At 42.9% G+C, this 12,095-nt stretch overlaps 1 protein-coding gene across 1 annotated transcript in view; it reads right to left on the minus strand.

The window, feature by feature from the left end:
* Nucleotides 1–12,095, minus strand: part of LOC103128887 (transmembrane protein 132D) — a 661,492-nt gene that overhangs the window by 113,883 nt on the left and 535,514 nt on the right. The window contains exon 4 of the mRNA XM_060192666.1: nucleotides 7,110–7,293. Coding sequence (XP_060048649.1) covers nucleotides 7,110–7,293 — 184 coding nt within the window. The remainder of the gene's footprint in view (nucleotides 1–7,109; nucleotides 7,294–12,095) is intronic.

Raw genomic sequence — 12,095 nt, forward strand, 5'->3', positions numbered from 1 at the left:
TGCGCCGCGGGAAAGAGACATCAGAGTTCTGTTTGGTGATTAGTTTGTTTTAGTTTATGAATCATTGTTCCTGAATAAAGGAATACAGCTTCCCTGCCCAGCTGTTGTCTCCGCATCTCTGTTACCCGCCTGTGAAGCTAGCCCGGCCAGCTAGAGCTGCCGAATTTTAACAACACTTCCTTCCTTCCTTTTTACTTCTCTTTGACAGGACAGAGAGAAATTGAGAGGAAAGAGGAGACAGAGAGGGAGAGAGAGAAAAAACTGCTTCGGGAGTCGGGCTGTAGCACAGCGGGTTAAGCGCAGGTGGCGCAAAGCACAAGGACCGGCATAAGGATCTCGGTTCGAGCCCCGTCTCCCCCTCTGCAGGGGAGTCACTTCACAGGCGGTGAAGCAGGTCTGCAGGTGTCTATCTTTCTCTCCCACTCTGTCTTCCCCTCCTCTCTCCATTTCTCTCTGTCTTATCCAACAATGACAACAACAATAATAACTACAACAATAAAACAACAAGGGCAACAAAGGGAATAAATAAATAAAATAAATATTAAAAAAAATTAAAAAAGAAAGAACTGCTTCACCCTCAATATGCATTCACCCTGCAGGTGGGAATCAGGGGCTTGAACGCAGGTCCTTGCACAGGGTGATAGGTGTGCTACCACCCAGTCCCTTCTCATCCTCTCTCTCCAATTCTGTCTCTCACCTTTTCTCTCTTTTCAAAAAATTTTTAGTTATTTTAATTTATTTATTGAATAGAGGCATCTGGAAATTGAGAGGGAGAGGGTGAGAGAAAGAGAGAGAGAGAGAGACCGAGAGACATATGCAATTCTTCTTCATCTCTTGCAAAGCTTTCCCCCTACATGTGGGGACTGGAGGCTTGAACCTGGGCCCTTGAGCTTTGTAATATGTGCACTCAACCAGGTGCAGTACCACATGGCCCCTCACCTTTTTTTCAAAAAAAAAAAAAGGCAACCAGGAACAGTAGAGTCATGTAGGCAGTGGGTTCCAGCAATAACCCTGGCAGCAAGAAGGAAGAGGGGGAGAGAAAGAGGAGGAAGGGAAGAAAGAAGAAAATTGAGTCATTCACTCCACCTCTCTCACCAAGATCACTGTCCATGGGAATAAAGAGACTGCTTTATTTAAAAAGAACCCAGGGGGCCAGGAGACAGCTCACTCAGCAGAGCACACACTTTGTTCTGCATGAGGACCTAGATTCAAGCACACATTCACCAGTCAGGAGCACCTGCACAGGGTGGGGCCGTACTGTGCCATCTCTTCCCCCCCCATCTCTCTTTCTCTCTCTGTAAAGATAAACAAAAACTTTCACTGCTTTAATACAAAAGAAGAACAAGTGTCATCTTATTTTCAACAATCAGCTGATCTGACAGTCAAATGGATCTATATCAACATCAAAATACAGGACATCTCTGACTTCTGGTGGAAGCTCAAAACACGTCTTTTGGCCAAAACTCAAAAGAGAATGAGGAGAGAAGAGTGTTAAAAGAATCTTGAGTAGTTGGGCGGTAGTGCAGCGAGTTAAGCATAGGTGGCACAAAGTGCAAGGACCAGCGTAAGAATCCCGGTTCGAGCCCTGGCTCTCCACCTGCAGGGGTGTTGCTTCACAGGTGGTGAAGCAGGTCTACAGGTGTCTCTCTCTCCCCCTCTCTGTCTTCCCCTCCCCTCTCCATTTCTCTCTGTCCTATTCAACAATGATGACAACAATAAGGGCATCAAAAGGGAATAAATAAATAAATAAATAAATAATTATTTTTTAAAAAAAGAATCTTGAGAAGCTGCCCCTCCCTCAATAAGATGTACTTCAACTCTTCAAAGAAATGCACCCTGGAACCAGGCGGTTTGATGCCATTAGAGACATGCACTAATTAAATTGTTGTTAATGCAAATTTAGCGACAATCTCTGAAAAACTTTCTCCTTAAGGGCAATAATACATTTATCTGCAAGAGAATTAGGTATCCTTTCCTGAGCGGAAAACAATGGTGCAATAAAACCTATAGAAACACACAAATGGCTTAAGAGAAAAAGCTTTTAAGGCCCCAGACTTGAAGAAAAACACACCAAGTATCAAAGAAAAAGAAAAAAAAATAAGAAGGTCTTTTTGGAAAATTAACTCTGAATGTAAGCTCTTAACTGCATCTCATTTCAAAGCTTTCCTGGAGATGGAATTATACATCTTACAAAGAACAGTGGGCCCATGAGTCTCACTCCAAATTGATCTCAAATCCTTAATAATAGTATAAAAGCAGTTGTCTTTCAGTCTGATTTTTTGAAGACTGCAGTCTAAGAATTCACATCTGCCATGTCTGAGTGTTTTAATGTTTAGAGATCTTCCACAAGCAAATAAAACAATTACATTTTTTCTTCTCAGTCACAATATGGGGGTGAAGGGTGCATCCATGATAGAAAATATCAATGGATTTGGTTACATACAAATTAAACAAACATCTGCAGGCTCAACAGATGACCATGCTCCAAATCTCATCTGCTCTATTCTTACCTTTAGATTCCTAATTATTAAACAATTTGTTGTGCTTTATATCTTAACGTTTTTTAGCCACCAAGTTGCAGATGCTATGATGACACCAACCAGACTTCCCTGGGCAGATGACCTCACGAATGTGTCCTGGAACCCCACCTCTTCAAAGCCCTGCCCCACTAGGGAAAGACAGAAACAGGCTGGGGGTGTGGATCAATCTCTCTATGCCCATGTCCAGTGGAGAATTACAGAAGCACTCCATAATGTAAAAGTAAAATCTTGTCAGACCATGGATGTTTAAATGGAGATGCGACCAAGTCCCTTTCTTGAGAGTTGACATCTTGCCGTGTGTAGTTCATACTTGCATTTGGTAATGAAGTGATTGTAACAGTATTGGATATCAATTACTTGTTTGCTCTGGACCAACATTGCTAAAGCCCTCTTGAGTGATCATTTTAATCTATACAGTAACCTTAAGGATAGATGTGTCTGTCTATCTATCTGTCTGTTTATCTACATTTTCAATAAGAAAACTGAGGCAGTAAAATTCATTCTGGTCACAAAACGACTAAGTGGAGACTATGACTTAGCTTTACTATTGTTCTCTCCTCAGTGGCTCATAAAGATCTACGCAGAAGGGAGAGCACTCAGGTACCAAAATGAATGACCTCTCCATCCTCAGCTTCCCCATGTGGGAATGAAGAAGGATTATTGCAATGACTTTAATTGCTCTGTGATATATGCTCTCCTCTCCTCCTCAGGAAAGAATTTGAGCAATGTACCGTACGAAAAATTTAAGACTTCCTTCAAACAGAGATGAAGAGTTTTTTTTCCCCAATGGGATATAATCAGAAATAATACGCTTAATTGTGATGATACATTCCTGGCAGTGAAAGGAAACTGGCTTTTGCTCTTATACATTTCTTGCTTTTAATGGTCTGCACAATAGGGACAGGATGACTGACCTTCCAAGTGCCATTTTGAACCATGAGGTAGCCTGAGGATGGTCTCTGAGGACACTGCTGTTGAAGTAGAAATAAATATGCAACATGTCTCTGTTGGCCTGGGGCACTATACCAACTCCGCATCACCAACCTCAAGGCTTCTTCCACATCAAAATAGAAACATGGGGCTGGGTGGTATTGCACTCGGTTGTGCACATGTTACAGTGCAGAATAAAGAACTCAGGTTCAAGACCCCGGTTGCCACCTGCAGGGGGAAGCTTCACAAGCGGTGAAGCAGTGTTCCAGGTGCCTCTCTTTCTCCCTCAAACAAATGAATTAATTAACAAATAAATTAATTGTTTTAAAATAAAGAAATGCATCTGTCAAATTTAAGTCATCATTGGCTAGTAGAAGGTAGAGAGGTGAGCAGGGAGCTCTAATGCATTCAGCCCTTAGGGGCATTTGCAAAAAAAAAAAATCTGTTTTCCATTTTGTCTCTTGGGGAAATACTGCTTTCCCACACGCTTGTGACAGGAGTACAATTTCACACCTCCCCAAAATATGTATTAGCACATCATGCTCACCACCAAAGTGTCACATCTCTCCGCTGCTGGACATTATGACCTCCTCCCACATTCCTTGTCCCCCTTCTTTATCTAGTAACCTCAGATCTGCAGACACAGAATCAGGGTTTATTTATGTCTCACCCTGTCTTTTTCCTTCCTTTATTTCTTAAATTCCACACCTGGCTGACAACTACCCGAATTTGCCTTTTTTCCCCCTTCTGGTTCACTTCACTTAGGGAGATTCCCTTCTGTTCCAACCATGCTGTATTACTTTACTGTGGACTACTGAGTCATATTTTGTTGTGCACATGTAACAAACCTTCCATATCCACTCAACCACATTGGCAAAAGTTTCACTAAGTCTAGCTGAGATTCTTTCTGGCTCTGCCATGGTACCCAGTTATGGCATTCATGGGTCATAACAGGAAAGGATGGTGGAAGATAAGAAGGTTCCAGAGGTTGGGGATGGCTTGTGAGGAAAAATAGGGCTTGTAGGAGGCAGCAAAATCAATAAGGGCTTCCAGGTAGGTGAGACAATGAGTGCCAGAAACAGAGTAGACCAGCTGCTGCTGAACACAACAGTGAACACTGTTTAGAAAAATCTAAAACTTAAGGGCCAGGTGGTGGCACATTTGGTTAAGTACATCCATTACAATGCACAAGGATCCAGGTTCAAGCCTCCACTCTCCAGCTATAGGGAGAAAACTTCATGAGTTGTGAAGTAGGGCTGCTGGTGTCTTTATCTCTCTCACTCTCTATCTTCCCCTCCCATCTTCATTTCTCTCAGTCTCTATCCATCCAAAAATAAATAAATATAAATAAAAGAAGTTTATTTCAGAGGTCGGGTGGTAGTGCAGTGGGTTAAGCGCACATGGCACAAAGCACAAGGACTGGCGGAAGGATCCCTATTTGAGCCCTTGGCTCCCCACCTGCAGGGGAGTCGCTTCACAGGCAGTGAAGCAGGTCTGCAGGTGTATATCTTTCTCTCCTCCCCTCTGTCTTCCCCTCCTCTCTCCATTTCTCTCTGTCCTATCCAGCAACAATGACATCAATGACAATGATGGTAATAACCACAACAATGGTAAAAACAACCAGGGTAACAAAAAATAGTTTATTTCATCGGAGAGGCTATGAGATAGTTCATCTGGTGGACTGCACACTTTATCATGTACAAAGAACCCAGATTCAGTTCCAATGCATGGGAGCAACTGTAGGAAGCTTCACGAGCATTAAAGCAGTATTGCGGTGTCTCTTTTGTTCTCTCTCAGCTTCTATCTGAAAACAAAAAAGGGGGCCCTAGAGTGCCTTAGAACTGGGTGGGCATGGAGCCTCAGTTATAACTCTGGTGGAAATACTAATAATAACAATAATAATAATGATGTAAATAAAAGCTCATCTGAAGGATGACTTATTCAAGACAAACACTCTTGCCATTCCCAGTAACAGAACAGCTAGCAGCCTACACAAAGACATGCCATGGCCATACATGCAGTGATAACCCTTGGGTAGCTCAACACCTCTACAATACAAGAAATGGTTAATTAGAGTCCACATCGACTCAAGCCCCAGATGCATTTACTTTCTAATGAACAGCCTAACAACTAACTTATTGTCACTAGGCAACTGTCTGCGGTGCCTCCCATTGAAAGATTGATTTCTGGTGTCTTTCAGCACGACATAATCACACTTGTCAGTTTTTCCTAATAGATTGTGAGGGGAGACACCAGGCAGTCGAGACAGAGGTCAACTCATACTTCACTTGTGATAGACAAAGGCCCCTTTGTGATAGAAAGCTTGGGTTATTGCTTGCAGACAACATGCCCACATCAGATTGGTGAAACTTCACATTAGAAAACAGATGATTGTAGAGCTGCATGGTAATACACCTGGCAGAGTGTGTACGTTACCATATGAGAGGGCCTGTGTTTAAGTCCCTGGTCCTCACCTGCAAGGGGGTAAGTTTCATGAGTGATAAAGGAGTGCTGTGTCTCTCTTTCTCCTTTTCAATTTCCCATTCCCCTCTCAATATCTCTCTGTCCTATCAAATAATAAAAAAAGAAAAAGAAAGAAAACATAGGAGTCCTTGGTAGGAGTTCCTAAGAGTCTGGGGGTGGGGGTGGGGGTAGGCCATGGCAGACTCTGTGTGCTACATCTTAGATTACACTTTATGAATAGATGGCCCATGAACAGAATAGAGTCAACTCCTCTTACCCAGTAGGTGTTTTAATTGTTTTAATTGGCCGTCAACACGTGCAAGTGGACGTTTTACATTAGAATACCTTATTAAGGGTTCATGTGAACAGTGAGTCTTCAGAAATTTGAAGCTCAGTCTGGCTTTTCTGCAGGGTAAACACTGGCTGAGGCAGGTGGGATTGGGTCACCTGTCACAATTCACTTATACACTTAATGTGTTTGGTCTTTCTCTATTATTTTTTTAAGATAAATACAGAGTCATGGGAGTGGGGCATGCCACAGAAGCTTCCTTCAATGTGGTAGGGATCAGGCTTGAACTTAGCTCATGCACACAGCAAAGCAACACATTAAGAGAGTTATTTTGCCAGCTCTTGATTTAGTCTCTCAATGTGCATATGTTTTGAGATCCTTAAATATCCCCATTTACAACATAAATATAGTATTAAAATCTTCAATTTCCCATAGTAGAAGCCCCTCCACATAATACCTTGGTTTTGGTTTCCTTTCCTAAAGAATATTCTGAGAATAGTCATTAGGAAAATATGTTTCTGGGTGTCAGGTGGCAGCACACTCTGTTGAGCACACATATGAGTCATGCACAAGGACCTGGGTTCAAGCTGCTGCTCCCCACCTACAGGGGATAAAGCTTCTTGAGGTATTTCTGTTTCTCCTTCCTCTTTCTCCCATTTCTTTCTAATTTTCACTCTATCTGAATAAAAAAAAAAATACATAGGAGCAGTCAAATTGCACAAGCTCAAGTTCTTAGAAGTGCAGAAAACAGAAAAGAAGAAGAAATACAGGTTTCAAATGTGATTACACACACACACACACACACACACATACACACACACTGGTGAAAAAAATAAAACCTCTCCTTCGCCGAGTTCTGCATTAGCATGGGGGGAAGATGTCCTTACCATGGCCATCGGCACCATGCCCATCAGCTCCTTCTGACTCACGAAAATCTTGGACACACCCAAGTCAGAGGTGATGTCGCCAGGATATTCCACCTGCCAGGTGACCAGCTGAGTGACAGGTGGGTCACTGGGCCCTTCTATTTCAATGTCGATCTGCATGACCTCATCAGAAGTCCCATCCGCACTAGAGAGGAAAGAAAACAACTGTGAGGGGTGGGTGGCTGAGAGGGGCCCAGCCCTTGAAGTGGTCTCAGTGTTAGTTCCTATGGAGCATGTCAGAGATGTGATTCTCAGTGAACAGATGAATCCTCCCCATAAGGATTACATTGTAACTTCTGACTTTTTGTATTTATTTATTTATTTATTTATTTATTTATTTATCTATCTATCTATCTATTTATGGGGAAAAAAAGAGGAAAAGAAAGAGAAATGATGGGGTAGATAGCATAATGGTTAGGCAAAAAGACCCTCATGCCTGAGGCTTCAAAGTCCCAGGTTCAATCTCCTGCACCACCATAAACCAGAGCTGAGCAGGCTCTGGGTCAGAGAGGGAGAGAGAGAGAGAGAGAGAATCAGAGTATTACTGGCACATATGATGAACTTGGGCTCTCAAGCTTGAGAATCCAAGGCTTTATCTACTGTCCCACCTCCTGGGCCACATGATGTAGGTGAGTGGTGCAGTGTCCAGGGCACACTCAGGCACAGGGGCAGGAGTGTGTGTGTGTGTGTGTGTGTGTGTGTGTGTGTGTGTGTGTGTGTGTATCTGAAACTAGCTAGAAAAATGGCAATTTCCTGCCTAAATGCTTTCTTCCTTGCAGTCCACCTTGCTCATTCCCTGACTCTCAGAATTCCACCAACTATTTAGAGTGCCTCTCCCAAAGCCACTGTTCCAGATGGTGAGGGGGCTTTGCTACCCAGTGGAAGACAGAGAGAGAAAGAGAGAGAGAGAGAGAGAGAGAGAGAGAGACAGACTCAGAAAACAGGTGAGGTACAAATAGGGAACAGTGCCATGGGACTCATGCTGACAATCACAAGAAATAAGGAGATGTTACTTGGAGACAGAGAAGCCATCATGACAATGATTGCCTTTTGGACACTGTTTTTCCGCTAAGAACATGCATCTGAAATGGATGCGAGTGAGATGATGGGGATGTTTCTTGCAGTTATTGATGCCATTCGCATTAGCTGGCTACCTCCTCCTGATTCTGCAGAGTTAGCTTCTTCTGTGACAGGTGAGGCAAAGGCAGGGGGTTATGGCCCCTTCTTGAGGAGGAAATGAGAATGTTCATTCAGGTGACTGTGGGGGGGAAGAGAGAGAGAGAGAGAGAGAGAGAGAGAGAGAGAGGTGCCTTATAAGTCTTAGTACCAAAGCAGTTCTCACCTATCAGATTACCCTTTCAAGATTTGAATTTCACATCATTGTAAAAATGATCTCCGGGAGTCTGACATTTAGGAGTACAAGGTTTGGCCTTTGATATATGACAAAGCTAAGGAAGCAGCTTTATCACACCATCAAACCCATGCAAATATATCCATTAGAAAACTCAGGTGATAAAAGGTGGAGCTCACAGGGAGTTTTCAGCTCAAAGTAAGGGGCAGGCTGACTGCTGCACTAAAAGAAGGAGGAAGGAAAAGAAAAATAAAGGGAGTGGGGAGAATGAGCAAGAAAGGGAGAAAAGACAGAGAAGGGATATGTTGGCACTGGTTTCTGATCCACAAAATGGGCTTATGCTTTTGGCTGCACAGGACCTTTTTGTTCAATTCGTTTGACCAGGTCTTATCTTTTTAGTTACAAGGAAAAGGATATCTGACAAATGTAACTAGACAAAAAGAAAGAGAGAAAGATAGGAAGGAAGAAAGAAAAGACAAAGAAACAGAGTTCAGGTATTCAGCTCAACAATTCAGGCATTGTAGGAACACTTGCATGGCTGTCATTGTCTTTGTAATGTGACACTAATTTCTTCTTCTTATTATTATTAGTGACTTATTATTGATTCACAAAATTACAAGATAACAAGGGTACAACTCCACACCCTTACCACCACCAGATTTCTGGATCCCCATTCCCTCCATTGTAAGCTACAGCAGTTCTCCATTGCAGATATGGGTCAATTATTATTTATATAACTATCTGTCTATATTTGTATATATTTGGCCTTTGTGTGTGGGGGGGGGCCCATCTTCTTTTCCTTTCCAAGTCACATATATACCTACTATTACATCCAACAGTCCCTCCCTTTTTCCCTCTCTTTACCTCCTTGTCCCCAGACATTTGCATTTTAAATCTACTTCATCAGAAATAGCTTTATAAATCTCATCATACATTCCAATTATACAAGGCTCATCTACATCAACAGCAATAACTGGAGTGCCTTACGCACTTCATCTAATTCTACTTTTTTTGTTGTTTTATTTATTCCCTTTTGTTGCCCTTGTTGTTTTATTGTTGTAGTTATTGATGTCGTTGTTGGATAGGACAGACAGAAATCAAGAGAGGAGGGGAAGACAGAGAGGAGGAGAGAAAGATAGACACCTGCTGACCTGCTTCACCGCCTGTGAAGCGACTCCCCTGAAGGTGGGGATCTAGGGGCTCGAACTGGGATCCTTCCGCTGGTCCTTGCGCTTCGTGCTAGCTGCGCTTAACCCGCTGTGCTACCGTCCGACTCCTCTCCAGTGTGGTTTTTAAACCCCTAATAAAAGCCCACAGGCTTTTTTTTTTTCTTCCTATAGGACAAGTATGAGAATGAGCAGGCAGTAATGGAAGAAGAAAAATCCAAAAAGCATGAGAGACAGGAAGAGAATCCAGTTAGGGGAGCACAGAATGTGAACAACCATGTTCAGACTTCACCTCGGATGATCCAAACACAGCCCAGCTGTCTGCCTCTGCCATTTCTTCCCCCATCAGCAGACTGGAGCACTAGGCCACAGCAGTCCTGGTAGCTCCATCTGGGATGTGGACTGCCATGTGTGCCCACAGATGCTCACAGAATCTGACATATCATCAACCCCAGGTTCAAGGCCACACTGAATATACATACAGACCTCTAGGGCATGGGAGTGGCCTGTGATTTGAATTACCCTCTTCCTGCCTTGTCTTGCTTTCAGCTGTGCCTTAGAGACAGCGGGAAAGAAAGGAGAATGGGGGATTACAGCCCCCTCTAGTACTCCTCAGATACCTGAGGTCTGACTCCTTATTTGATGGGTGGAGCCCTCCACCCATCTCGATCCTCCCTTCTACCCTCCATTCAGAGAGAAGATGAACTGACCACCTTGATCTGCACAAACCTTCTCATTTCTCCATACCTTTTCTTTACTAAGATCCCACTTGCGCACTGCAGTCAGAGTTGACACCACTTTTTTTTTTTTTTTTTTTCCTACAAAGGGCTTCATTCCAAAAGACAAATGAGAAGCTGTTAGATCAGACAGTGGCCACCCACCCCCACCCCCAGCCCCTGCCTGCCAGCCTGGGCTCAGAAACCCAAGAATAACACTAAGCTAGAGACTTTTCAAGGCCATTTCAGCAGATCTCTAAGCCAGGAAAAAAAGTCTTTTTTGTAAGAGAAAGAAAAGTCATCTGAGGTTTCTCATGCTTCTCTTTTCAGCGTGATGCAACACCTAACATTTGCTGAGTATTTGTAGAGTGCCAAGCACTGTTTTCAGGGTATTACAAGTCTTATCTCATATAGTCCTTCTAGCTTTCCAATAAATAACTGTGATGTACTTTTAGTGTACAGACCAGAAACACAGAGAGGTAAAAATATCTAGCCAGTGTCACCCAGCTCTTAAAGGAAAAGGGCCAAGAAACCTGACTGTAGATTCTTTCCTCTGTACAGCTGTGTTTGAGGCTCTCCACTCTTTTTTCAGGGCAAGGACAGGCATCTTTTCCTCAGCTATGAGGACTCCTGTAGCAACCTCTCACTCTCCAATAAAAACGTAGGTCAGTACTCTGCACAGAGCTTACTTACAGAGACCCAGAAGCTGGAGGCTTCAAATAAATTTTCTGCAAGTAAAACTGGGGCATTGTTGTAACATGGTACTTTGAGATTAGTTTGCTTTTAGGGTCCTTGGCTAACTCTATAAATTCTATGATGTGTCTATAAATTCAAGCAGAGATGTGGTAACTAGCACTTTAGCTATGGAAGCCTACCTACCATTTATGGGGGCAATAAGAAGTTACACAGATAGGGAGTTACACAGATAGGGAGTTGCTAGAATGTAAGATGCAGGTTAGTACATCTTCAAGCTACCTGCATTTTCTGGGGAATTCCACTTCCAACTTGAGTTTTTCCAGATGGTGTGCTCAAAGATAAAGTGGGAAAATTTCTGCAAACAAAAGTCAAACCAGAGAAGAAGAATTGAATGGCCTTGCCTTTAGAAAAATAGTTTAACATGTATTCCAGATCATTCAGAACCCTTTCTAGAGATCACAGGATGAAAGTCATTAATCACTTCATAGCAAATTATGGTGGATGGACAGCATTGGTCTTCTACCCAGACTTCATAGCATTTTGCCTCTGACTTTTAAATGCTTCTGTTTTGAGTGCTAGCTACCTGTGACTTTCCTTGGAAGCTTTTACTTTAAGATAGAGTTTGGTGGTATCTATGGTGAAGTCTCAGATCCACTGCCACTATTTGGGTTAAAGTCAGGGTCCTGGCTCACACTTGAATTAAAAAAAAAAATTATTATTATCTTTATTGAATAGAGACATCCAGAAGTCGAGAGGGTAGGGGTAATAGAGAGGGAGAGAGACAGAGAGACATCCATAGACCTGCTTCATCACTCACAAAGCTTTCCCCCTGCAGGTGAAGACAGGGGGCTCCAACCCAAGTCCTTGTGCACTATAACCTGTGCACTCCACCAGGTGTGTCACCACCTGGTCCCATGGCTCACACTTGAGAATGACCTTTACCCCACGTGCTTGGATTGATGAAATCCTCCATAGCCAATACGTCCTGACATTACACTAGAACTCTAGTTCTTTCTCT

This window comes from Erinaceus europaeus, chromosome 6, assembly GCF_950295315.1.
Source record: "Erinaceus europaeus chromosome 6, mEriEur2.1, whole genome shotgun sequence".
NCBI classification, from domain to species: Eukaryota; Metazoa; Chordata; class Mammalia; order Eulipotyphla; family Erinaceidae; genus Erinaceus; species Erinaceus europaeus.